We start from the raw sequence: 20,730 nt of genomic DNA on the forward strand, positions 1-20,730 counted from the left end.
GAGAGTGAAGATGTCAAAGGGATTGAACAATCCCAAAACCAAGGGATAGAGCTCAAAAGGGGCCAAGGGATTGAGCTCAAAGGGGGTGAGGGATTGAACAATCCCAAAATCAAGGGATTGAGATCAAAGGGGCCAAGGGATCCCACAATCCCAAAGACAAGGCACTGAGACTGAGGGGGCCATGGAGCTGATGTGAAAAAGGGTAAGGGATTGAGGAATTCCAAAAACAAGGGATTGAGTTTAAAGAAATTAAGGGACTGAGCTCAAAGACACTGAACAATTCCACAAACAAGGGATTGAGATTGAAGGGGCCAAGGGATACCTTAATCCCAAAGACAAGGAAAGCTTTGAGAATGAAGGTGCAAAGGAATTGAGCTCAAAATGGGTAAGGAATAGAAGAATCCCAAAACCATGGAATTGAGATTGAATGGATTAAGATTTAAAGGATTCCCCAATCCCAAAGAAAAAGCCTTGAGATTGAAGGCACCATGAAACTGAGCTCAAAAGTGGCCAAGGCATTGAGCAACCCCAGAGAGAAAGAACTAATCTGAAAAGAGGAAAGAATTGAGGAATCCCAAAGGCAAAGGACTGAGTAAAAAAGGAGCAATGGGACTGAGATCAAAAGGGACCAAGGGATCCCATAATCCCAAAGAAAAAGCACTGAGATTGAGAGAGCCAGGGAACTGAGATCAGAAGAGGTAAGGGACAGAGCAATCCCAAAACCAAGAGATTGAGATTGAAGTGTCCAAGGGATTAAGCAATCCCAAAACAAGGGACTGATCCTGGAGAAGCCAAGGAAATGAGCTCAAAAAGAGGCAAGAGACTGAGCAATCCCAAACCCAAGGAATTCACCTCCAAGGGAGTGAGCACAAAGGGATCCTGGCACCAGCAACACCAAAACAGTGGAAACCTGAGGACAGCAACATTCCAAATTTCCCTGCTCTCACACCTCGGTGCATTGGGCTGGTCTCTCCTCCACCAAAGTCTTCCTTATCCCTCCAGTATGATCCCAACACACTCAACGTGCGTTGAAGACAGAAGACAGGGTCATGATGAACAAACAGGAAGTTTGGGATGTTACCATGGACATGGGGAAAAGACAAAGCCTGGCACAGCGGAACAAATCCTCCCTAATTCCTCTTAAAATTAAAAGCAGAGACAGGTGATGGATGGTGGAAACATTCCAGTCCAGAATCCCTCTTTTCCTTCTGTAAAAAAGAGTGGCTCAGTGGAAGGAGCATTCTCACAAGCGCTGGGCCAACGGCAGCGCTGAGCATTTCATCATCCTTGAAAAAGTTGGAAGCATGATTCCGTGACATTCAGCACTTCCAAAATTAGTTGATAAACAGGGAGGCCAGAGAGCACTTTCTTCCCGCTCTATGGAGTGTGGAGTTCTCCCACTGCAGCCCAAATCGTGTTCAGGAGCATCCGTCACGTGTCCCCAGCCTGATGCAGTGGAGGAGTCCAGAGATGCTACAAGGGATGGAGCCAGGCTGGGAGAGTGAGGAATGTCCAGCTTGGAGCAGAGAAGGCTCTGGGGAGAACTGAGAGCCCCTTCCAGTGCCTGAAGGGGCTCCAGGAGAGCTGGAGAGGGACTTGGGACAAGGGATGGAGTGACAGGACACAGGGAATGGCTTCCCACTGCCAGAGGGCAGAAGTAGATGGGATACTGTGAAGAAATCCTTCCCTGTGAGGGTGGGGAGGCACTGGCACATGTTACCCAGAGAAGCTGTGGTTGTCTTATCCCTGGAAGTGTCCAAGGCAAGATTGGGTGGGGCTTGGATCAACCTTGGATAGTGGAAGGTGTCCCTGCCCATGGCAGGGGGTTGGAATGAGATTCTTTAAGCTCCTTTCCAACCCAAACTATTCCATGATTCCATGACCTTCCATCTCCCCAGCTGATCACCTTTGCAGCAGAGAGGGGAAACTGAGGTAGGAGGGGATGTTACACAGCAGGATGGAGATAGGAAGTGCATTCAGATGCAGGGAAAATCCCTCCCAGTTCTGGAAGGCTGAACTCAGCCACGTTTTAATTAATAATTTGTTTCTCTGCGATCAGAGCCACCATCACAATGTGTGGGAGACGCCTCAGCTTGAGAGGACTTAAGACTCCTCTTAAGCCTCCACCTTTTCAAACTCATGGTTATCTCCAAGGCTCTGGAATCTATGGTTATGGAGACAATTTGAAACTCCCAATAAATAAAACCAGGTTGTTTAAGGGGCTGGCTGTCACCTCTGGAGTCCCCAAAGCCATCAGCCTTTCTCCAAGCAAGAGCTAAAACCTCAGCATGAAGAAATCATGCAGGCGATGATTTGCCCATGGAAAAATAGCCTGGACTCTTGGAAAACCCTGCTGGAGCCAGCCCCAGCTCACAGAGTGCAATTCCTCTCTCAGCAGCAGCGGCGGCTCGTGCAGAGATTGGGGTCAGGGCTGGTTTCCGGACAATGTCAAACTTTAATTTGCTTTCTGCTGCTTTCAATCTTGTATTTCCCCCTCTGTATTTCTTTGTGAAACACTACATCATCCAGGACCTTTTGCTTCTCTCCCTGATTTCATGGAAATTCCTCAAGAGCCTGGAAAATGCCTTAGCAGCTGGAGAAAGAAATGAAGGAAAAGTTTCTTGTGAGAGGAGAAACCCAATTATTCTGGTTGTTTAATTAATTGCCAAGTAGCCAATGCTTTCCACAACATCCCACTGCTGATTTTCCAAGACTTCTGCAAAGTGAAAAAATACATGGGTGCTGAAATACCAGTTATCCCAAAGGGAAAGAGCCTTTCCATGTGTGATTCCACATTTTTGTCTTGCACAGGGATGAGCAGAGAGTGTTTAAGCTCTGGGTTTTCTTCTCCATCCTTGCCTGAACAATGAATTATGCCACATGCAAGATCCCTATCCAGCTGGAAAGACAAAAAAAAGTCTTCTTATTTCTATATTTTAATTGCAGTTTTCCAGAGACAAGTGTGGAAGGTGCAGAAATCCTTTGGGAGCAGAGCCACATATGGGATGAGAGCAAAGTTCTCAGCAGCTGCACAGGCCGTGGTGATGCTGTGATTGCTCCAGGGAGATTTTTTATGTTCAAACCACCTCCAAAAATTTTTCCTGGTACTGCAGTGACACTTTCCTTGTCCTCAAGCCATGTACCCTCCGCGCCTCTCCAGCACCAACAAAGCTGATTCCAGAAGAGCCATGGAAAACTGCTCTTCCCATTGCTCCAGGTAGCCTCAAGATTGATCCCAATACAGCACAAGGATGCAGGAAGTGCAGCCCCAGGATCAAATCTAACTCACCACCAGCATCCATCAATAAATCACTTGGGAATGCTACGATGGTGTGGATGGATCAGCCCCAGTGCCCGGCATCAGATTTTGTACAGTAGAGATAAAAATCCCCAACCCTATAAATCCAGGGAAAGAGCAGAATTATAACCCACTGGAAGTAAACTCCAAGCTATTAAACTGTCAGGAGCATTTCCCATCTCTCCCCTATTCCAAACACACGGTGCCTGGCACTGAAAGGGAAAGGAAAAGCCGTTTTTTTCCATCTTTTAAATAAACTTTGTCAAGTGTTGAAAACACAGAGCGTTGAGCAAACGTTCGCAGCCGATGAGAACACACAAATCTTCCGCCCTGCCAGGCCCAGTTATCCTAAGGCAAGAGGAATCTGTGGAATCCATCCTTGGGAAGGAGGATGAATTGTGGGGAGAGATGAAAGATGACATGAAAATACTGATTCACAGCAGCTCCTCAGGTTTTGTGGTTACAAAGCCAACTTCCTATGTGGAAGGGGGAAAGGCGCAACAGCAAAATAAGGAACACCTTCAAAACAATAATTAGATGGGACTGTATTTATGAGGGAATAACCCTGGAACAGATATCCCTCCTAAGTGGGACTAATCAAACCCAGTTCTCTGAATGAGACCTCACTAGAAGACATGGTTTCAGTGAGAAAGGAAAAACGCGGGAATCACATCTCTTCCATGCCCTGTCACCCCAAATCCCCTCAGGTACCCCCCACAAGCAATTCCAAGGCCTGAATCAGCAGAAATCCTCCCATGATACCTTTGGCTTCATCCCTCTTCCAGAAATTTGCCTCTAAGTTGGTGTTTCTCTGCTTGGTCCCAATCCAGTGATGGATATTCATGGACAGGCCGAATCTATCAGCCTTTGCTGAGTTGCCCAAATGAGACTTTGCTCATTTGTCTATTTCCAGACAAATTTAGAGACTTCCTTGCACTTGGATAAATAAAAAAAATCACCTTCTTGCTGGGAGGCAGGACCTTTTCCACCCATGTCCTCCCCAAGAAGAAGGTCATTAGGCCTGTTCTTAAAAAAAATCTTTAAAATAATGGTGATTTTAGAGACAAATGAGTCCAGCATTTCATCATCCTTGTCCTTGGAAAGCTTTCCCACAAATTTAAGCCCTTTGGTTTTTGGCTGCTCCACCCGGCCATGGAGAGATATCCTTCCTTAGCCTGGCAGCTCCAGATCTTCCACTTTTCCAGTCCTTCCAGCCATCACTTTTCCCCAGGACTCTTCCTAGTGATCCAGCTCTGTCCTGAAATACATCCCCTGCTCCATCCAACAACATCCCTGTCCATGTCCTGAGGTTTCACCCCTTTTCTTCCATTCCTGCAGGATATATTCTGTCTTTAGTGACATCTTCAATGTCCAGAGATGGTGCTTAAGGCAGAACCACCCTCGAGCTGGTTTTGTGCAGCCAATTATCCTGATCCAGTACCAGTAGCAAAGCTCTTGGAAAAAATCCAAAATTTTTTCCTACAAACCTCTGAGCTGTTTTATGGCTACTTTTTCTGAGTCTCCAAACTCTGATCCACCTTCTCCAGTTTAACTATTCCCAAAAATTCTCGAAAAACCAGTTAGGGAGCAAAAATATTTGCTCCCTAATTTGAGACCAAGACATTTTAAAAATACTTTAAACACAGTTAAAATCTGCTTTTTTTTAAGAGTCACACTTGAGACGTTAAACACAGGAGGAACTGAAGAACAAATTTAATCAAAGCTACAATGTAAAGCTGGGAATTCATCAAAATGGGGCATCATTCCACAGTTATCTGCAGAATGATCCTCCCAAATTTTTAGGTCCATATTGAACGTAATTTGATGAGCATCTCAAGCACATTCAACCTTGTGGTGCTGTTTGAAGTTATCCAAGATTTTGCCTGTTAAACCAAGTTTAACGGCGCATCTCCACAAGCTTGAATTAAGTCTGACTTAAGAAAACCTCAATTCTCCTAAACTTTTAATTTCTCCAATTCTCCTAAACTTTTAATTTCCCCTTCAGAGCTACTATAAAGCAAGAACAGCACTTGCCACCATGGGATGTCCACCACCTTCACATCTGGAATTCTATGAGGCCAGAGGATGAGTCACAACCCACAGGCTGGGAATAAACAACTAAAAACTGAACTCAATGGATTGTGGACATGAACTGGGACAAATTCCTGCTCACCTGCTCTGATGGGAGTTTTGGTGCCCAGGTCCCTGGCCCGGACAGGGCTGCTGGAAGTTTTGGAGAGTTTGTTGGCCGACACCTGGTACATGACGCCGCCGATGCAGCGGAAGCCTTTGTTCCTCCAGCGCTGTTGGACGAGCTGGGATTTGTCACCTTGCAGTGAGGGTCGGATCTGGTTTAACAATGGGGATCTGCAGGAAAAATAAATTCAAGGTCAGCCCAAATTTGGGATCATGTCACAAAGAGGTGTTACTTAATGAGTGAACCATGGGATCAGAGACTCACGGAACGGTTTGGGTTCAAAGGGACCTTCAAGATCATCTCATTTCAACCCCATTCCCAAGAGCAGGGACAGCTCCCACTAGAATTAAGGAGATGTATGGAAGAAGCAGGGATGTTCTTCCTGTTGACAGAGGAAAAGCTCTGATTCCTCATGACTAATACCAAAAAAATTACCTTCAGGGACTCTCCCCCAACTTCTCCCACGCTTGCTTGCACCTCTATTCCCAGAAGAAACAAGGAAATGTGGATGCAATCCCATGAGAGAATCAGCAAGATGAGACCTTCACTGAGCTTAGCCAAGTTTTATGGAGCTCTACAAGCTTTGACATCCCTGGAAGTACATCAAAGCCAGGTAGGTTGGGACTCTGAGCAACCTGATCCAGTGGGTGGCATCCCTGTCCATGGCAGGGATTTGGAACTAGATGGTCTTTATGGTCCTTTCCAACCGAAACATTCCGTGAGTCTGTATCTTTGCTATCATTATTCCTGTTATGAATCAGATACCACAACTTTAATATTTTTATTCTGACCCCAAATTTGGCTCTTGGAAGGATTTTCCTCAATCCGTGCATGGGATAAATCACCCAAGAGCATTTCTATCCCCCACCAGTCACCTGGAGCTGATGCTGGCCCTCAGCAGGGTCTAGTGGGTGGGGCTGGGGACCTGTTCCCACCTCCTCAACTCTCCCTAAATTCACAAACCCAGTATTGAGTCAGTGGGATGGAAACGGATCAGGAATCACAATCCAGTTACTGTTGCCCATAATGTTATTCTGAAGGCCCCAGTAAGTTCTGAAGTGACACCTGAGGGATAAATGTCACAGAATCCCCAAATCTTTTAGATCTGAAAAGACCTCCAAGGCCATGAAGTCCAACATGTGACCGACCGATCACCACTTTGTCAATTAGACCAGAGCACTGAGTGCCACATCCAGGAATTCCTTCAGCACCTCCAGGGATGGGGACTCCATTCCACCTCGCTGGACAGCTCATTCCAATGTTTAACAACCCTTTCCATGAAAAAATTCCTTCTGATGCCCAACCTGAACCTCCCCTGGCACAGCTTGAGGCCATTTCCTCTCATCCTGTTGCTGGCTGACAGGGAAAAGAGGCCAACCCCCACCTTGCCACATGTCTCAGAGAGGCTCCTCTGTCACCCAAAATCTTGTCCACTCCATGACCTGATACCTCCTGCATCATCCCACCCCTCCCAATCTGCAACGCAGCCTCCCAGCTCATTCCTATCCATCCCCCATTATCCAAACAGAGCCACTGCAGCCAAATCAAATCTCCTCCAATATCAGTCGCCTTCCTCATTTAGCGCTAATCCAAACAGTAATTTGTTTATGCAAATTAGAGCTCTAATTTTGTATTAGCCCAAACTATGCTCATAATGCTATTAGCAGAACGTATATAAACCGCGCATTACCGGAGAATATCCGTAAATTAAGATCCCGCTATCCTATCAGCGGAATGCAAACCCCGATGAGCATTTCCTTTAAATGAACATGTGCTCCAAAGAAAAAGAGAGCTGGAAAATGGAATAGTTACATTTCCTAATGCTGAGCGTGACAGCCTATTCATTCCGGAGGGCTGTTGCCACTGGCTACCGAGCTCAGAAAATTTGCTGCCTAGTTTTTGTGGAAGGGGATGGGAATAGGATAAATTCCTCATTTTAGTTCCCCCAGGGTTTCCTCCTCATGGAACTGCTCCAGAGAGGAGCATCACATCTTACTGACTTGCAAAGGAGTCACGGTGGTGGTGTTGTTGGGTGAAGGGGGTGATGGAATGAGGGACACTTGGGTCACTTGTGGATCACCCAGCACATCCCAGAAAACTCCAGCAAGGCCAAGGATATCCAGCAGCGACTGCAGGACCTGAAGAACGGCCATGTGGCCGTAGCAGGGGCAATAAAAATAATATCAAATATCAAACAGCCGGGAGGGTGACAGAGATGATTCTCACCCTCTACTCTGCTTTTCTGAGATCTCATCTGGAGTTCTGTGTCCAGCTCTGGGGTCCCAGCAGTATAAGGAAGTGGATCTGCTGGAGCAGATCCAGAGGAAACCATGGAGATGCTCCGAGGGCTGGAGCCCCTCTGCTCTGGAACCAGGCTGGGAGAGCTGGGGGTGTTCAACCTGGAGAAGGGAAGGATCCAGGGAGACCTTTCCGTGCCTAAAGGGACTCCAGGAGAGCTGGAGAGAGACTGTGGAAAAGGGATGGAGTGATAAGACACAGGGAATTGGCTTCCCACTGCCAGAGGGCAGAATTAGGTAAGATACTGGGAAAGAATTCTTCCCAGGGAGGGTGGTGAGGTGCTGGAATGGAATTCCCAGAGAAGCTGCAGCTGCTCCATCCCTGAAAGTGTCCAAGGCCAAGTTGGATGAGGCTTGAAGCAACCTGGGATACTGGAAGGTGTCCCTGCTGGATGAGCTTTAAACTTCCAACCCAAGTAATTCTGGGATTCTAATGAAGGTATTGCAAAACACCACCATGGTTGTGACAAGACCCATCCCAGCTCCATCCATCTCCTCTTCCTCCCAGAGACACATCCCTGGGAGGACCCCAGGATACTCCATTCCTCCATTCACAGGGGCTGTAGTGCCAGTGGATTTGGGGCTCCTTTTTCCCAGTTGAATCAGTCCCTTTAAGGACTTCTGTAATTCCATACATATTCCCTATATGTTATCTCTGGGTAATACATAGAGATATCCACACACATCTATTTCCATATAGATACACACATAATTGAATATATATACCCCGAGTGTATGTATTGAAATACAAGATCTATATATTATACAGAATAACAAATATTGATACTTTCATACACAAATCTATATATTATCACCTGTATTCTCTGGGCCTCCTATATCCATCAATTATCTCTAGATACTATTGAATATATGCACTGAACGCATATATTGAATTATATATATTCAATAACATCTAGATATGTTCAATATATATATATTTATTAATACTTAGAGATAATTTATATGAGGCCCAGATACTATTTTTATTCTTAGCACTTTATATTATTCATATATTATTGAATATATAGAATATATGTTGAATTACATATATTCACTAATATGTAGGTAATACATATAATATATAGATATTGTTTTCTATATATTATACATTTCATATTTTTCTTAACTCTAGTAGAGAGGAGGGAAGAAGTCAGGGTTTCATCCAACATTCCACACTCTGGTTTGTAGGGAAAGGTTGGGATGTGGCATAGCTGTGGAAGCAATCAGGGCATGGATACACAGATATACAGATCTATAGATCTATAGATACACTATAGATATATACAAACTACATGCAGACATATATATACATAAAGGATAAACATATTTAAATAGATATATGTATTTAAATAGATATTGTATCTATATAATTATATCTATATATTATATGTAGATATATTCATATAGATAAAAATATTCTATATCTTTAGAGATACATTCAATATCTATTGAATATAAATTTACATGTATGCCCTAATACATTATATTATCACATAGACACACATATATGAGATAATACATTAAATTAAATCTTTTTTCGCTGCAATGTCAATAAAATTCAACCCACCCAAACACTGCACAGCCCCAGGAGCTGCTCACACCCCCTAGGCCTGACTCACTGGTTTAAGCACCATTTTAACACCCAGTTGGTTGAATCCCTCAAATCCTCAGGATATTTATTTTCCTGCCTTCCTGCTCTCAGATCACCAAAGTGGTCACACACCTCTCTCATCTTTAGAATTCCTTAGGGATGGCCAAGCTCCAAACTGAGGGAGCCTCCAAATGCAGACACAGCATCCGAACATCCCCACTGAGGCAGGGAGTTGGAACAGGATGATTTTTAAGGTTCCTTCCAATCCATTCCACGAATCTATGATTTTTTCAAGGATTTTGACAAACAACATCAAAACCCATCTCATTCCCCAAAGGGAGTGGGGCTGAACCTCCTCTAATTTAAAGTTGTTGTATTTTTGAGGAGACAAGTGACCTCTGGGTGGTCTCCAAGCAAAGCTTTTGCAGAACATCTGCTCAGGCTGCCAAAGCCCCAAGGGTCACCGGACTGAAGCCATGGAATCATCACAGAATTCTTTGGGTTGAAAGGCATCTTCAAAATCAGCTGGAAACCAAGTTCCAATCCCCCTCCATGGGCAGGGCCACCTTCCAGTAGACCAGGTCACTCCAAGCCCCATTCAACCTTGAACACTTCCAGGGATAGGGAGTCCCAACCAGGAGCTCAGTTTGAACTCACTGGAGGCTTGGCTACCTCCATTTCCAACTTGTGGACAGTGCAAATGTCCAAGCAGCGATGTCTCCTCATCCTTTTATATATATAAAGTAATACTTATTAGAATATTTACTGTATTTATTATTTATTATATTAGGCAGGACATTTATTATATTATAGGAGCCTTAAGAGGTTTAAAATTTAAGGCAAGTTATGCTTTATATGGAAAAACTGCGTCCACACAGAAGAGCGGGGAGGGAACTCAGCTTCCCAACCTTCCCTTAAACTTCACCTACAGGAACCCTTTATTTCCCTCTGAATCCAAGTTGTTGCTCCCAAGTGCTTGTGTGGCCCCAACACAGCCACCACTGTGTGTGTCCCCCTCCCTCTTAGTGACATCCAAGCTGGTGGTGGCAGGGAAAAGCCACCGGCGAGGGCACGGAGCCGAACGCCCACCGCTTTTCATCGGCAGCGGGATCCCAGCTCTCCGTGGAATTGTTACCCTAATGGAAAGGACGGCCTTTGGAAATGAACTGTATTGACAAAAGAGGATAAAATTAACGAGATAATAGCTGGGCCAAGGATCTGAAGAATACACTGGGCCCCTCGACACGAGGGCCTTGTAATTCCCTTTCTGCTGCGCATCCCGCGGATCTAAAGAGTCCTCCCGTCTGTCCACAAGGCCCCGCTCTGGCAGGAAATTTCATTAACGCTGGAAAATAGGAAAGGTATTAAGCGTGGATAATGAAGGCTAGAGTGTGAACAGTGCCTTAAGATAGTCTTCTTTCTAGCCTTTGTAATGGGAGGCATGAACTTTCCCTTCAAATCCATTTCTAATCCATTTGAAATACTACAGCAAATTATCTCCCCTTCAGCCCAAGAGCGGCCGGCCAATTTACTCCGAATAGAAGTGACAATGCTCCGGAATTTATCGCCATAACCTTGACTACACAAGGTTGAGGGTTGTCTTTCCCCCACCCCCAGGGTGGACAGCGGAAGAAAAATTTTTAATGAAGAGGGGGTGGAGGAACGATATAAAAATGTTTAAAAACAGCAGTGTAGCTGGTGCAGGTTCAACGTCAACTATGGGAAAATCAGAGCCCGATGCTAAAAATGTTACAAAGGGAGGTTCCAGGCTGATAGAACCCTTAATGCCAGGTTGGATGGGGCTTGGAGCAACCTCGGCTAGTGGAAGGTGTCCCTGTCCATGGCAGGGGTTTGGACAAGATGATCTCTAAGGTCCCTTCCATCCTAAAACATTCCATGATTCTGTAGGATGAGGTTCAGGCTTTTCCAGTGCATCTCTTGAAGCAGCAGCAACTTTGCCTCACTCAGAACATTTCATGCTGTTGCTTAGTAGGTGCTTGTGTTGACCAAGTCTGATTTCCCATGACTAAGCACCACCCAGCTGTGTCCTTCAGAGAATTCCAGAGGCATTTAGGTGGGGAAAATTTTCAAACATCATCCAGCCCAACCATTCCCCCAGCACAGCCAAGGCCACCACTAAGCCACATTCCAAAGTGTCACATCCAGACAGACATTAAATTCCTACTGGGATGGGGATTCCATCACTGCTTTGGGCAGCCTGCCCAACCTTTCCATGAAAAAAGCTTCCCAATATCCAAACTAAACCTCTCGTGGCACAACCTGAGGCTGTTTCCTCTTTTCTTGTCTCTTGTTCCCTGGGAATACATCCTGAACCCCACCTGGATCCACCATCCTGTCAGGGAGTTGCTGAGAGCCAGAAGGTCCCCTTCTGAGTCTCCTTTTCTCCAGGCTGAGCTTCCCCAGATCCCTCAGCAGCTCCTGGTGCTCCAGACCCATCCCCAGCTCCATTTCCCTTCTCAGAATGGAGCTCCAAACCTGTTCAGAATGGAGTAAAATGACCAAAACTTCAGCCAGGAGCTAGCAAGTCATCCTGGGAAAATACACTCCCTCTTCAAATAATCTATATTTAAGATTATTATTTTATATAGTAATCTAAATAAAAAAGAAAAAAAACCTGGGAGATTTCCAAGCCAACATGGAAAATGAAGGTTAAAAACAAGGATGAGTCGCTCCAGCCTGCTCAGATTTAACACCCTCACCCCTCATCAACACAAGACCATGTGATCCAAAAACCCCACCCAAACTCCCACAAAAATTCCCCTACACGTGAAATGTAACATTTTTAGAGTATTTGATGTCTCTAAGTCAAACACAACCCCACGAGCAGAGCAGGAACACCCCAGCGGCGTTTCCAGCCGTCTGAAACGGAGAGGATTTCCTGGCACTGGCGGCAATACAAGTGGCTCTTAAAGAATGGTTTTCTTTTACTGCTGGATTTCTTCTTTGGGCTTAGCTTATATATATATTTTTTTTTTGAAAGTAATCCTTACATAGTCAGAAATCACATTTGCATGCTGGCATTTGAATCCCGAGGAAAGACCGGATCATCGCGGGGGCAATGGTTACGGAAAGCAACAGGGAGAGAGGTGAGGAAGGAGGGAGCTTGTCTGCCACAAGCCTGGAAAGTGGCAATGGAAAATCCTCATTCAGGAGGGAAAAAAAAAACCAAAAAATCGTATTTTCCTCAGTCATTCATCATTCCTTAGCAAACAACACAGGATTTAGGGCTAGAAGTGTTCCTCAAACACACCAGGAATGCTCCAAGATGCCCCTTGTAAGCTTCTCCATCTCTATCCTCATCCATCAGATGACTGAAGACCCCAAACCTACAGCTAAAAGCAAGTAATTCCACTAAAATGTTTGATTTATGGCATTTTTATCAACATTGATGTTTTCTCTTTAAAATAATGAAGGTCAAACCTCAAATAAACACTTTCTACATTAAGATTTAATTTATTTGAAGAACCTGATTGGGATAATTCAAATCATTCAGTCCATTGTTGATGATATTTGAGGTTGGAAAAGTGATTGGAAATTAAAAATAGAAAGGGATATGTCTTTTCCCCACATACATCCATAAATACAGAGGATCCACTAGTTTTAAATACACAGTGATGGGCAAAAACACATTAATTTACCCATAAACAATTCCCTCCTTTCAATAATTAGTTCTAATTATGAAACAAACACTTAAAAAACCCCCCTATTTTAATTTGGTTCAATTGAATCTGAATTTCCATTCAAATGCAGCTTAATGTTAATCTCAAGGAAAAAAAAAATAATAATCCAGCCCAGATCTCATTTAGCATTTTCAAAACCTGGGAAAAATTATGAATTTCAATGAGCACCTATTAAGCTCCTAATTACCTAAATAAAGACGTACCTTCCCAATAAATCCCCCTGACCTGGAAAGGAAAATAGTTGCAAATAAATTTAATGGTTATCAACCAATGAGAACAGAGATTCCTCCACAAAAAAAACCCAAAAAAATTAGAAGCATGGCATTACACCTGCAATGAAGTGTTGTGGAGGAGATTTGCGTGGTTTTCCCCAGTTTCCAGATCCCATAGCAGGATATCTCTTGCCAGTCCTTACATAGACTGGATAACTTTTCAAATAACTCCACTTGGAAAGACCCAGGTACGAACAAAATATCCTGCCTGATCTCCTTGTAGTGGCTTCTCAAAGGGCTGCAAAATTTACAGGCAACTTTGGGCTAAACTGAGGGGGGGCATTCCACAGAATCATGGGATGGTTTGGGTGGGAAGGGACCTTCAAGATCATCCAGTCCAACCCCCTGACATGGCCAGGACACCTTCCTCTATCCCAGGTTGCTTCAAGCCCCACCCAACCCGGCCTTGGACACTTCCCGGGATAAGACAACCACAGCTTCTCTGGGAATTCCATTCCAACTCCTCCCCACTCTCACAGGGAAGAATTTCTTCCTAATATTCCATCTAAACTTGACCTCTGGCAGTGGGAAGCCATTCTCTGTGTCCTGGCATTCCATCCCTTGTCCCAAACCCCTTTCCAGCTCTCCTGGAGCCCCTTCAGGCACTGGAAGGGGCTCTGAGGTCTCCCTGGAGACTTCCCTGCTCCAGGCTGGACATTCCCAGCTCTCCCAGCCTGGCTCCAGAGCAGAGGGGCTCCAGCCCTTGGAGCATCTCCATGGCCTCCTTTGAATTTGCTCCAGCAGCCCCACATCCCTTTGCTCTTAGACCCCAGAGCTGAGGCAGCTCTGCAGGTGGGATCTCACCTGAGCAGGGTGGAGGGGCAGCAATTCCTCCTCTCCTGCTGTGGGATGAGCCCAGGACACAGGAAATTTTTGGGTTCCAGCACACGTGGATGAGACACATTCAGTTTTTGATCCACCAACACCCCCAAATCCTTCTCGAGGCTGCTCTCAATCCATTCCCCATCCAGCCTGAGTCTGTCCTTGGGATTGTCCTATCTACTTGCAGGATGTTGGCCTTGGCCTTCCCAAGGTTTGCACTGGCCTAGCCTGTAACAGTCTCTCTGGATGCCATCTCTTCCCTCAAATGTCATTATTCCCTCCCACTGGATTTATTGCCATTTCCCTCTGAAAGCCATTCATCCCCAAGCTGCCATCCCCTTTCATCTCTCCACTGTGTCCATGAAAAGCCAAAGCTCCAGATGGAACTTGGCAGCTCCTGCAGGGCTCATGATCCCACTTCAGGCCAGAGAAAGCCCTAAAATCCTGCCAAAACCTCTCAAAAAACACACAAGATCCAGTAACACCTCGAGGAGCTCAGAGCAGTGGGAGAGGAGAGCTCTTTTCCCTGCCCCTGTTTCCTAAATCCCTACTATTGTTTGTAACCCAATTCATTCCTGCGGGAGATGGAGAGCCTGGATGCAAACCCAGCTCCATGTGCCAAGCACGAAAAACAGGGAAAGAATATGCCTTGTGACCAGCCGTGTTGAAGGATTGGTGTGGCCAGGTAAGGAGGGCAGGGATGGAACTGTCCTGGGAGAGCTGGGAATGTCCAGCCTGGAGGAAAGAAGTACGTAGGGAAACCTCAGAGCCTCTTCCAGTGCCTAAAGAGACTCCAAGAGAGCTGGAGAGGGGCTTGGGACAAGGGATGGAGGGACAGGGAATGGCTTCCCACCACCAGAGGGCAAGGAAAGATGGGATATTGGGATGGAATTCTTGGCTTTGAGGGTGGGGAGGCCCTGATACAGGTTGTCCAGAGAAGCTGTGACTGTCTCATTCCTGGAAGTGTCCAAGGCCAGTTAGGAGAGGGTATGGAGCAACCTGGGATGGAGGAAGGTGTCCCTGACCATGACAGGGGGTTGGGACCTTCAAGATGCCTTCCAATCCAAACAATTCTTTAAGTCTGTGCCAGTCTTCCCCAATATCCCACCTAATCCCTAATCCCTTCCTTCCTCCACCACTGCCCTGTTCCAGGGCTTGACAGCCCTTTCCATGAAGAAATTCTCCCTGATATCCAATCTAAACCTCCCTTGGCACAACTTCAGGTCATTTCCTCTTGTCCTCCCCACTCCCTGACAGCCCAACTCCAAACCACCTCCTTGGATTTCCCTCCAGCCCTGGGCCTGATCCCACCGACAGCAAGCCACGGGAGGATCCTCGGAAACAATTCCAACTTCTCCAGCAAAGTTTGCGCTACGAAATCACCTCCCTGGAGATGAGACAAAAGCCCCCTCTGGAGAAGACAATTTCCCAACATAAAGCTGTTTTCAAGGTAGGTCAAGTCTCAGCCCAAACCCCCCTGCCAAGGTCCCGTTAAACCGCTTAGGCTGAGCCTGAGAATGGAAATGCTGACGGTCCCTAATACTCGGCTTTCCATCCCGCTGCTCTAATGCTGGCGGCGGATCAGTGATTACACCGGGAAGACCAGGAACTATTGTCCCGTTAATTAGATTCCTTTTACCCCCATTAGCTCAGGCGATTGGACAAAGTTCATTAGGGTTTAACTCTGATTAGCTGAAATGGAGCTCGTGGCGCTCCACGCAGGTGTTGCCGGATTCAGTGGCTCCGTTTCGGGAAGCTCCAGGACCTGTGTCCACGTGGATTAATCCTTAATCCCTCCCAGACAGTGTCCTACCACCCTCAGTGATGGGCTAAAACCAGAGGGAAAGTGAGAGCAGCTCCTAGACCTTCCCCTGTCCTGGCACAGAAGTGATATTCCTCCCTCTGCTCATCCCTGTAAATCCCATTTCAGAGCTCTGGATGTGCTCCAAGCACTGGAATATCCCAGGAAGGCTAATTGCCGAGGATCATTCCAATGCTGCGTCCGTATCCCTACCCAAACGGTTCCAACTCTGAATATTTATCACAATAATCACTCAGACACGGAGCCAAATCCCACTGGAGGCTTTCCCTTCTGCCTGCTTTCCAAAAATACCTGGGATAATTGCTTTTTCCAAAGATATTTTCCCTTTAAATGCTCCTTTCCTCACGCAGGAAACAGCAATAATATTATGAAGAGCCAGAACAGCTGATACATTTTAATTAAAGCAAATATCTCGGACAAAGAGCAGGATTCCATGGAAAACCAGGAACTCAGCATGGAAGAGGTTAAGAAGTTCAGTGGCGCTGTGCTAAAGGGAATTATCCGCTGGGAAAACACCAGCTACTGTCTGCCTCTGGAAAACCCCATGCCCACAGCTTGGACTGAGGATGGATACACCCACGGGTGATGCATTTTGAAAACTAAATTTAAATTTGATTAATTAATTAAAATTTAAATTAAATTTAGTTACAAAGGCAGAGAAAACCGTGAATAAATTATTTTTTCCCCTTAAAGAATTGGTTTGCCTGACATTATATTAAACTTAAGGAGTAAATAAGAAATTCTGATGTTGACTCAAACTTATTTCTCCAAATTTTAAGCAGGTGGTTGTATATCTGTCTGGTGGTTTCCTTACCATTTATAAGCTGACCCACAAAACAACTGGAGCAGTGTTGTCAGCTCTGATTCCTTGGTGTTAATTCTCGGCATCCCTGTAATTCCATGATCCAGTAAATATTTAATATCAACACTGTCTATACCTGGATAAGTGTATACATAACACATGGAATCATTTACATTGGAAAAGATCATGAAGATCATGAACTCCAAGATCATGATGACAGTCTAACCTGTGACTGATCCCAAACTTGTAACTCAGACCAGAGCACTGAGTGCCACTTCCAGGCATTCCTTGAACACTCCAGGGAGGAGGAGTCTACCACCTCCTTGGGCAGCATATTCCAACCCTTTCCATGAAGAAATTCCTCTTGATGTCCACCCTGAACCTCTCCTGGTGTAGTTTGAGGCCATTTCCTCTGGTCCTGTCCATTGTTCCCTGGGAGCAGATTCCCATTCCCAGCTGGATCCACCTCTTCTCAGGGAGCTGTGGAGAGTCAGAAGGTCCCTCCTGAGCCTCCTTTTCTCCAGGCTGAGCCCTCCCAGGTCCCTCAGCCACTCCTGGTGCCCCAGATTCTTCCCACCTCCATTTCCTTTCCTGAACACATTCCAGCCCTTCCATGTCTGCCTTCTGAGGGACCCAAAATTCCCTCCAGGACTGAAGGTGTCCCAGCACTACCAGAACAGGGGGATGGACACTGCCCTGGGTCTGTGGACACAACATGGCTGCTACAAGCCAGGTGCCAGTGGCCTCCTTGCCCACCTGGACTCATGTTTAGACACTGCCACCAGCACCTCCAAGTCCATTTCCATCTCTCCAGCCTTTTATCCACAAGACTGGAGCATTCCATGAAATTGTTGTGATCCAAGTGCTGGATCCAACACTTGGCTTTGTTGACCTTCACACCACTGGACTCGGCCCATCCACGCAATTTCTATACACATATAAAATACGTATTATATATATTTTATAAATGTAGACATGCATAATTAATAAACACAGATCTATAAAAATTTGGATCTGCTTCCAAGAGAAGGAGGAATAAAAAAAAAAAGGTCCAACACTTCTGAGAGCGTCAGTCCATCAGATACTCACCAGGAAGACACTTAAAGGAACTCAGCTCCGACTCTGAATATATGGAACAATATATTCAAAGGATAAAAATGATTCAAAGGCCCCCATCAAGGGGCAGGGGGTGGGTTCCTTGTCCTAATTGCATCGCCTACATTCCAAAGGATATCACTCCATTATTAAAGGGTCGAGACCATTTTATGTGCTCACATCTCTTCAATTGGAATTTGGATCAATGGATGCATTACAAGCTTTGCCTTTAAGAGCCTAATAAACAACAAGATGGAAAGGAAAATTCGCTGGAAGATGACGCTTTTAAAAATCCATTTCCAGGGGAGAAAACGGGACGTGGTGAAGGGGGGTGCAACTGAACCAAAAAGCTGGAAATAAAGTTGAAAAGGTCAGGATAAACCTGAGAAAAAAAGGGAATTCTGCCTCTCTGCCCTGCTCAGGTGAGATCCCACCTGAAATTCTGCATCCAGCACTGGGGCTAACATCAGGAGGATGTGGAGCTGCTGGAGCAAGTCCAGAGGAGGCCATGGAGATGCTCCAAGGGATGGAGTCCCTCTGCTCTGGAGCCAGGCTGGGAGAGCTGGGAATGTCCAGCCTGGAGCAGGGAAGTCTCCAGGGACACCTCAGAGCCACTTCCAGGGCCTAAAGGGGCTCCAGGAGAGCTGGAGAGGGACTTGGGACAAATAACGGAAAGCCAGGACACAGAGAATGGCTTCCTGCTGCTAGAGGGCAGAATTAGATGGGATATTGGGAGGAAATCCTTCCTTGTGAGCGTGGTGAGGCTCTGGCACAGGATGCCCAGAGAATCTGTGGTAGCCCCATCCCTGGAAATGTTTGGGGTGGGTGGGATGGGACTTGGAGCAACCTGGGACAGTGGAAAGTGTCCCTAACCATGGCTGGGGTTTGGAATGAGATGGTATTCCCTGCCAACCCAAACTATTCCATGATTTTATAATGTGGATGCTTCGTTGAGATGGACAACAAGCTACTTTTATAAAATAAATATAAATAAATAAAATAATTTATCAGTAAGAAAATTAATTTATCAAGAAATAAAATAATAATTTAAAAATAAATAAAATAAAAGCCCTGGCAGCATTTGCACTTCCAAACAGACCAGAGATGCTTTTAATCAGGGATTGTGGGGGAAAATTTGGGTAAGGTTTGGGTTTTATAGGATTCTGATGGCTCCATCAAAATTTGGCATATTGTGTTCAACATGTGCCCAAAGACCAAACAAATTAATTCTTGCTCTGTCATTAAATTCAAATTAGCCTTTCCCACACCAGACTCATACAGAGCTGTCTCACTCTGCTGACACCAGACCCAGAGCAATCCCCAAACTCCCCAAAACCTCACAAAAATCTCCAGGATAACCAAAAAAATGGGGAAACCTTCCTAAATGAACCCAAAACTTGCCTCCAGCTTGTAGTACTGACCCAACCCTCCAGATGGTGAGATGCAACTTCCAAGGCGACTTCCTTGGCATTATCATTCCCCTCTTCTCATTTTTCCATGGAGAAGTGGATGGAAAAGGATTTTTATGATGGTCTAGGCCATCATTATGTGCTCTGGAACCCCTCTCACCAGCAGGGAGGTACCACCAGCACCTCAGTTCCCTTGGTCCTCACGAAGCTGCTCAGCCTCCACCTCCATCCCAGGACTCCCAAATATCTCCATGTGGAGCAAACTCTACTCCAGTATGTCCACAGAAAATCCTAAACTGTCACCTTCTGAACCAAAGTTGGATCTAACACCTGACTGAAGGGAAAAAAGGAACAACCAACCAGATGAGCTTCTGAATTTATAAACAGTCAACACCAGCACAAATGGATAAAGCAACAGCTGGAAGAGCTGGGAAAGTTTTTGTCATCCCATGGCACACCAAAGCTGGAGGAACACTTTTCCTGGGACTCCTGAAGAGCAGGAGAAGTTGTGAAGTTCACCATTATCCAGAGCATGGGGAAAAACATGCCCTCACAGCATTTATCCTGAGTTGATTTCCCTGGTTTTCACAGATGGGAAATAAAGACAAAGCTTTTCCTGGGAAGAACAGCATGGACACCCACAAGCGGGGAATCTGCTGAGGGTTCTACGGGAGCTGGGAGCTGGCCACCTCACTACATGGCCTGCATAGATTTCCATCCACATCATTAGGAAACGTCTTTTCTCCCCTTATCCAACCCCAAATAAATTCCTGTGACAAGAGGACCATAAAAGACCCCATATCCCAGGTCAGGACTCCGGAGGGAAGAAACCAAATCCATGGCTTCAACATTCTGGATCCCTGTAATCAACTAAGCCACTAAAACTGATTAGACCCACTCTGGTGCTATCCCATGAACTGGGAATGGTGTGAATTGTGGGAATTGCTCTTCTCCCTGTCCCCAGTAGAGCTGAATGCAACCCAACTGGACCCAAGACCGGCACTGACCCCATCCCACCGGCAGGGAGAGGACGGAAAGCAGAGCCTGGAGAAGAAGACAGCGAGATGGCCGTAATTTATACTCTCCTGCCTCTACTTTATGGCTTTCTTAATTCGGCTCCTGCTACTATTAATGTAGTTAATGTTGAGATTATATCTATTTTCTGGCGTCAGGCAGTGATTTATCCAGGCCATTTTTCCGGAGCCGGCTCCCACGCTGTTAAATCAAGCGACTGCCAATTAAGTGCTGACTGGGGAAGTGGATGCAATCTTAACAGAGATCTAACCACAAATTAATCCGGGCGTTCAAGTTCGCAAGGCCGAAGCGCTGAGCCGTGCCGAGCTGGGAAAACAGAAAACAAAAACAACTCCCAAAACAACGGGGAAAAATAAAATCCACCACTGACTTGGAGAAGGAAAGAAGGA

At 45.7% G+C, this 20,730-nt stretch overlaps 1 protein-coding gene across 2 annotated transcripts in view; it reads right to left on the minus strand.

The window, feature by feature from the left end:
- ZC3H3 (zinc finger CCCH-type containing 3) overlaps positions 1–20,730 on the minus strand; it is a 127,253-nt gene that overhangs the window by 37,031 nt on the left and 69,492 nt on the right. For both annotated transcript variants that reach the window (XM_066567024.1, XM_066567016.1), the window contains exon 5: positions 5,472–5,665. In XM_066567024.1, the coding sequence (XP_066423121.1) occupies positions 5,472–5,665 (194 nt within the window). The remainder of the gene's footprint in view (positions 1–5,471; positions 5,666–20,730) is intronic.

Source organism: Molothrus aeneus, chromosome 1, assembly GCF_037042795.1.
Source record: "Molothrus aeneus isolate 106 chromosome 1, BPBGC_Maene_1.0, whole genome shotgun sequence".
Classification (NCBI taxonomy): Eukaryota; Metazoa; Chordata; class Aves; order Passeriformes; family Icteridae; genus Molothrus; species Molothrus aeneus.